Source organism: Quercus suber, unplaced genomic scaffold (genome assembly GCF_002906115.3).
Source record: "Quercus suber isolate HL8 unplaced genomic scaffold, Cork oak 2.0 scaffold_1286, whole genome shotgun sequence".
NCBI lineage: Eukaryota > Viridiplantae > Streptophyta > Magnoliopsida > Fagales > Fagaceae > Quercus > Quercus suber.
In genome coordinates this window covers 28,452-36,105 of record NW_027070675.1, presented here as the reverse complement: position 1 = coordinate 36,105, position 7,654 = coordinate 28,452, and the positions used below count along the sequence as shown (strand labels likewise).

General features: G+C 36.2%; 1 protein-coding gene and 1 non-coding gene across 2 annotated transcripts; both read right to left on the bottom strand.

Annotated features, from left to right (window-relative positions):
- Positions 1-3,239: 3,239 nt before the first annotated feature.
- On the bottom strand, positions 3,240-4,785 carry LOC112001689 (zinc finger CCCH domain-containing protein 2-like). Its single transcript, XM_024033867.2, is given in 2 exon segments — positions 3,240-4,641; positions 4,643-4,785. Coding segments are annotated over 2 exon segments (1,164 nt in total). The 5' UTR covers positions 4,706-4,785; the 3' UTR covers positions 3,240-3,540.
- Positions 4,786-4,873: 88 nt separating this feature from the next.
- Positions 4,874-5,949, bottom strand: LOC111987747 (uncharacterized). Its single transcript, XR_010627491.1, has 3 exons — positions 5,845-5,949; positions 5,324-5,552; positions 4,874-5,220 (listed from the first exon to the last, which is right to left on the bottom strand). It is a non-coding gene; the product is annotated as an uncharacterized LOC111987747 (transcript).
- Positions 5,950-7,654: the final 1,705 nt, after the last annotated feature.

The window sequence follows — 7,654 nt, the reverse complement described above, 5'->3', positions numbered from 1 at the left end:
TATGAAGATCGCCAAATTCCTCATGTTAGAGTGAGCCATGTATTTCGGGAAGCAAATCGCAGTGCTGATGCGCTTGCAAGGAATGGTAGCACGATGGAGGAAGACTTTTGTATTTTTGATTCAGCCCCAAACTTTGTTAAGGAGTTGTTATGCTCTGATGTCAATGGGGTTAACCACTGTAGGCTATCAGCTGTGAACTTAGCCATTTTGGCTTCCTAGTTTGTTTATTTATGTCCTTTTAACCAAAAAAAAAATATATGAAGATCAAAATCAAAGTATTTGGTGCATGCCCTTTTAAAGCTAAATGTACAAGCTTCTCCGTTAGCATATAATGGCTGTCTTTCAGGCCTTATTTAACACCGTTTTTGGATTGGTGGAAAGAGGAAATAAAGAAAGCCATTTACTCTTATTTGGTTGTAAGGAAGGAGAGGAGTGAGTTTTGTCTGAGCTTAAAATTTGATGTCCTCCCATATTGAGTGGAAATGGGAGGAAAAGAATCCCACAAATGTGTATTATATTATTAAATAACTATATTACCCTTACACTCATTGGAGCACTTACTTAGGGATTTGATTGGAGGTAACTTCTTGAGGTTGAGGAACTGTGAATTGGTGGCTTTGATACCATATTAAATAAATGGAAGAAAAAAAAAATTGTAGAGACTAGAGAGCACAAGAGAGAGAGAGAGAAGAAATATAAAGAATTACGTAGTTCGGCCTTGACAACTTACGTCCACGGTGTAAAGCTCTAATGGCTATAAATGTTATTATATGATGAAGTGTGTAATATATGGAACCCTAATAGGGTTTATATAGGAGCAGTAGAGTTTAGGGTTAGTACTAGATGGACTTTACATGCACTAAGTTGGGCTCTTGGTCCATAGATAAAATAAACCGCAATAAAATTATATCCAACAATATCGTTTAGGGATCATTGTATTCTACATGGGTTTGTGATTTAACCGTCTTTGCATATACTATATGTTTTTTCATATAATTTGTTAAAATATTTTAAAAGTAATGATGGGGGACAACATCTACACAAACTTTGTATAAAAGACATAAAAAAAAAAAAAAATTACGTTACTCACACTGCACCAAATGTTGAACCTTGGAACCTTGGCCCATCCCCTCTGAGCAAAGAACACTGAGCTAAAAACAACTCCTTAGAAAAAATTAAAAAGGGAAAAATGTCAGTGGTTCCTCAATTATGTTGTTGCTGGTGGTTCTTATAAATACCTAAATTCGAATATGTGTTTAGTAAGCCAACCAGTGAGAAAGACCAATTGCCCTATTTGCCTCAATTAAATTTTCTCATAATTAAGTCTTGCTCTTAGTTACCACAAAGCCAATTGTCAAGAAGATCGATCTGTAGACAAATAGTTCTCTTTTGATGTTTGTCTATGCAGAATGAGATGAATGTACGTACGAAGATCCAAATCATGGGGATCTAAAAAAAATGGTACCAATTTTTACAGGTGTCAACCATACCTAGGGTAGGGTGAATGTCACATGCATTTAGAAAGTATGGGCCTCTCGTCCCATATTTGGAACAATGCATTCAATATTATCCCCATATATAAATGAAAAAGAAAAAAATGTGATCCCCAATACCAATGGTCAAGGCAGGTAGCTAGGGGACCCCAAACCCTATCTATCATGGGTCATTTTAGCATGGGCTGCTCCCCTATCCCCACACCATTTCTTGTGAGTCAGTTGCAATCACCACCTAACCCCGCACTGCATTGCACCTAGCAGCTGCTAGAGCCAACAAGCCCTACCAAAAGAGATAATCCAAACACATCCTTATGGGTCATTTCTCCCCCACCACCCTAGCTGTCTTTCAGATAAGTAGCCCTCCCAGGAAACCAATAATATGCCATGATAAGAGTGGTACACTAGCCCAGTACCGTTTGTGATTAAATTCTCTTCTCTCATGGTGTCCAACGTTGAGCGTTAATCATGGTCATGGAGGTTAAAAATACTAAAAAGTACTAACTAATTAAGTTCCAAAACTCTTAACGAGTTAAAAAGACATTGAAATTAATAAGTTCACAGTTTGTTTCCATAACCTGTCAGCAAAATAGTATCGAATCATATTAGAATGATATGACATTAATGACATCTTACCAACCAATAAGTTGTGGAAAGCATTGTACAGTTTTTTTTTGTGTGCTGATCAATTGAACTGGGAGAAAAAGTATAGTCTTATAAGAAGGCTACTATGAGAGCTCCTTGTTACCTTTTCTTCTTTAATCCGTGGATTATTGTTCTTTCCGATTCATTAGCTAATCAATTTGCAGGATACCCTGTTAGTTTTTTGTTTGACTGCTATTAGTGAAACCTTATTCTCAAAGTTACGGTTACAGGAATTGTGACAGAACACCTAACTAGGGGTCTGCAAAAAAAGAACATTGAGCCACCTGTACAAGCAAGTACAAAGGCTGATTCAAGGAACTTAGGCTAAGCTAGAAACTTCAGTGCTTATCATTTAAAATCTTGCATTTGATTTTGAAGTCGAAATTTCAACAATAAGCTTTATACCCTGTCCCCTATCACTTAATGATGAATCAGTATTATATGATAAACATAATAAGGACCATGAAAAATAATGACATAAAAATTGACTTATCCTTCTGTAAGGATCCAATGCAAAAATCCCATATTTTAATTTTCTTGATATTATCTAGAAAATTCCAGTGTGATGATCTCAATAGTCCATAGAATATAAAATACATGCATTTGTGGAACAATTTCTAATGTGTGCCTGCTTTACCAGATGAAACTTTTGTGACTAAGTACTATGAACCTCAAATAGCTAGTTGGAAATTATATCCCTTGAGTTATACTCTTTTTCTTTCAGGTTGGCGGTGAGAGTTGAACTCTCAACTCAGGTCAACAACTTGGATTGAAATTTTCTTCTACAAGAATCAAAGAAGTAGCCAAAATAATATTATATTTGACCGAAAAAACTGTTTCTCTAACAAGCCACCGCATCCATCCCATTATCTCCTAATCAAGCCATGCTATCATACACTGCATGCTTGCCATTTGGCTCTTGAAGGTTTGAGATGCCACCTAAGGCTAAGCTAACTAGATCCCAAAAAATATCTAAAGCATGATTTTCGAACCCACAAATCTTGGGTCATTTGGTTAGGTTTAACACGTAAACTATTACATGCACCAAAAATTAAGAAATAAAATAAAATAAAACAAAACAAAAACTAGAAAATGAAAACATAAGCAAGAGAAAGCATGATCCATTTCATTTCTTAATAGTTCAAACTTCATTATCAATACATGAAAGAAGATTAGACTTAGCTCTGAGCTCTCTACTTAGAAGAGAGACCCAGGCTCAAAACTTAAGAAAGGGAAAGTTTAACAAGAAAAATACACTACTTCAAAACAATAATTGACAATGACAATTATCTTAACAATATAACACCAAATCACATATATATACTGTCATATATACGGCTGGTGCAATATGTACACTTCCAAATTCACCATCTTTCTCGTCAATATCAAGATCATTAGTCTTCTACATCAGTAGCTCATTGACCCAACCAAGATCCGGATCAGAGCAAGACCGGCCATTTTCATTGACCTGGGTGTACTCCTCATTGTTGTTGTTGGTTTCATCAGCAAAGCTCTTGCTTGAACAATCCCCACTGAAAAAATTTGCAGACCTAAAAGAAGGCGGGTTTGGTGTTGAAGGAGAAAGAATAAACTGTTGCTGATCTTCAATATTGTTGAAAGAAACATCAAGCCAAGGCACATTTGGGCTTTTAGCAGACAAAGGTGAAGAGGTTTCACTGAAATTCATACCCTCCAAGGAGCTCATTAACTCAGTTAATGCATCTTTGTAGCTCTGAACCCCATGATTATTCATCTGGGCATGCATACCACCACTGGACTCACAACTCACAAACCGGTCAGCGTAGCGAGAAATTGGAGAAAACCCATTAATGGAACGGTGATTCCCTGGCGAGAGAGGCGGTGAAAGTGGTGGAGACAAATGAGACATACCCAATAGTGTTGAAGTCGGTGAAGAATTAGCACAGCGGCAAAATAAGCAGCAATGGTTGGATGTCAATTTCTTCTTGCATGCAAGCTCAGGCGAAGAGTGATGAGAATTCAGAGGCAGAACACGAAGCTGGCGAGGTGTGTGAGCAAAGAAGCACACTTTTCGCTTACAATTTTTCCCATCTTTGCATGCCTCAGTTCTGTACCTAGCAGGGTGAAGCCAGCACTCAAACACGCCATGAGCAAACTCACAGCTATCGCCGCGGCTACACGAGCCGCGGCGATACTCAGGGCACACCTGGCCGGAGTAATGAAACCTTCTGGGGTCACGGCGGCGAGCCTTTTCACCAGGATGCGCAAAAGGGCAGTCGGTCCAGTCGTGGCTCCGGCATCGCGTGCAGCGGCGAACCTTGAACTCGTACATGCGGAAATGGTCAGAGGAGTAAGGGTCATAGTCTGAATCTGAATCATCAAGATTGTCACCACCAACGTTGTTGTTGGACAGGAATTTCTGGAAGAGGGTGTCATCGGAGAAGTACATGTCTGGTTCTGAGATGATAAGGCGGCGACTGAGGAGCTTTCTTGGTGGGATATCAATGGTTTTGAGTGATTTTTTTGGAGGAGATGAGTTGGTGAGAGGTGTGGAGGTTGTGTTGTTGCTCTGCACAAATGCTGCTCATCCTGTGTGTGTATTTATGTGAGAGAATGGACTAAAAATAATGTGTGATGTTGTAGAAGGTACCAGAGGAGTTAAAATATATATAGCGAGGTGTGAGAGAGAGAGAGAGAGAGAGAGAGAGAGGGGGGGGGGGAAGAGAGAGAAAGAGAGTGGCGAAGCATGNAATTAGCTTACTTTTTAATTGAAGATAAACATAAAGAAAGTTATGCAAACTGGGACAGCGACTGAAGTTTCTTTAAAATTAAGACATTTAAGATACCCCACTCTTAGATATACGGTTTTAGATTTTCCTTTAGCTTCCTCGCTCCAGAGCCTCATTTTCTTGAGAAAGTGATAGACCCATCTCGAAATTGTAGCCCATAAGACCTTTAACTTGGAGAAAAAAAAAAAAAAAAAAAAAACGCTTACTTTATCAAGATTCAAAGGAGCTTTCATTGCCTTAAGAGTGGTGCGCACTCTGGTATTCATACTTTTTTTCCAGAAAATGAGAAAACGATTCAACACAATTAATATACCCTGAAAAAGATAAACACAAAAAACCATAAATCTTTCACAAATTAATGCTAAAGAGTAATAATTATAAGAGAGAGAGAGAGAGAGAGAGAGAGAGTTTTCATACCTTTTAGAGAGCGGGAAAGTTGAAAGAAATGAGAGGCAGAAGTAGAAATAGCTGGTGCATATGCATTGGTTTTGTTTTGGTTTCTTTTATACCTCGAACAGAGTGAAAGAAAAGAAAGCAGCAAAAGCCCACAGGAGATCAGAAGAAGAAGAAAACGACGAGGTTTCGAGCTTGAAGCAGAAGCGCCATTCAAGAAAAATGTAACACATGGACAAGAACAACCGACTCCCTGTATATTAAAATATCAAGTAGCAGCAAAACCCTGATTTTTAATTTCAAAAAAAAAAAAAATGGTATATACTAATACAGTATATATTATTGTTGAGAAAAAACAAATAGGTAAACCGAGGAAAGTGCGAGAGAGGTGGAGACACTGTAATACTAATAGATACTAATAATAACTCATTTTATTGGTTTAGTTTATTAGATGGAGCAATTCTTCGTCTTCTACAATATTAGCAAAGCATTTTGAGAGTGAGTGAAAGTGAGAGTGAGCGTGAATGTGAATGTGACAGTATGACCTGGCGAAAGGAAGAGCTACGCCCTTGTCTGCTTCACTTTAGCTTTGTGTGTGACAAACCCGCTCTCCTCTCATCATGAATTGACGTGCTCTCTCTCTCTCTCTCTCTCTCACCTTGTATTTTCTAACTTCTACGTTACCTTCTCCTACCTCTTAATTTATTTTTTCTCCGGATAAACAATTATATTTACTATTAACAATAGAAGGAAGGAAGGATCCTCTCTTATCCGCATAGACAAAGACCCACGAGAAGATGAGATTTGAGAGAGATGGGTAGGGAAGAGGCTGCCAAATAATTAGCAAAAATAAAATAATCACTGCAAAAAAAATTTCTGTCTCATTCAGTCATTTGTAAATATTGATATAGATCTAGTTTTTTTTTTTTTTTTACGAGTTTTGTAAATCACGGGTTTTGAGTGCTTTCTTTTCAAGCACCTTTGAATAGCTGTTGGTCATCCCACTTTTGTTTTCTGTTTTCCAAACGTAGAAAATTATTTTCTAAAAATTTGTATTTGAAACCAGTTTTCAAAACACTGTTTATAAATTATGGTGTTTCGCTCTTATTTTTTAAAATAAGTTTTAAACAAGAGAAATATAAAAAAAAAATTGTTTGATTTCTATTCTTGAAATTTAGTTTTGATAACAAGTTTACTTTCACTCCATTTATTTCAATGAAAAACCTTTTATGAAAATAACTTTTTGAGTTTTCTTGTGTTTGGTAACATTAGAAAAATATTAAATGAAAACTATATTTGGTTGACAAAAAATCTTATTAAGAAACCCATGGTGTGAGCTCCAAATTTTTTTTTTTTTATCTACAAGATTGTCATCAAATTTAGTTCTTACTTAGTTTTCAAGAAATACCAAAAACTTGTTTCTTGTTTTTTGTTTTGCATAGTAAAAAATGGATTAAGTTTTCTATTTTTTTTTTTTTTTTTTTTTTTCAGTTGAAAACACTTGCCAAACAACTATCACACTAGTGGGCCCTACAATTTTTAAAAGATAATAGTAAAATAGTAAAATACAATTAACACCTCTGAGGTTTAGACTAATACTAGCCAAATTCGAAACTTTTAAAATTTATCAATTAACTTGGTTCTTATACCCAACTTGAATCATAAATCTATTACTCATTTTTCGCCTTTCTCTCATGGTAATTAGAGACCAAATTGGTCAATTTTGAAAAGTTTTGGATCTAGTTGACACTAGGCCAAATCTTAGGAGTATTAATTATATTTTACCCAAGACAAATCAGCTGAAAATTTTTTTGGAATGCATACCTCTGTTTAAGAGTTTCAGTGGATTGAACACTAGTGATCAACGTGAGTTTTTCTGTTGATTTGTCGAAATTTCTCTATAATTTAGGGTTTGTTTTTTTCTTCAGTTGCAACTGGCTGTGGTGGGTAAAATGACTTGGAGGGCGGTTGTGCTTGGGAGTCTTGCGTGGCTAGTCTTTGCATGGTGGTAGTTTGGATGGCTTTGTGGTAGTGGCAGTTGAACTTTGGCTGGCAAATTGGTTGTGGATGGCCAAGTGTTAGTTGTTTTGAAGGGGTCTAGAGAAATTGTAAAGATTGTGGGCAATTATAAAGAAAATAGGAAAATGGGCGCATCACATAATATTTTAATAACAAATTGTTATTTAATGGAAAAAAAAAATGCATTCTCTTAAGATATAATGAAACAAAATTTCATGCAGCATAATTATTTTTGAGGAAGAATTTCAACAGATAACAAACATTGTTTCTCAAAAGAATATATTTTGTCAAAATTCATTTAATTAGATTTTATTCTACAATTATTTAAACTTTATT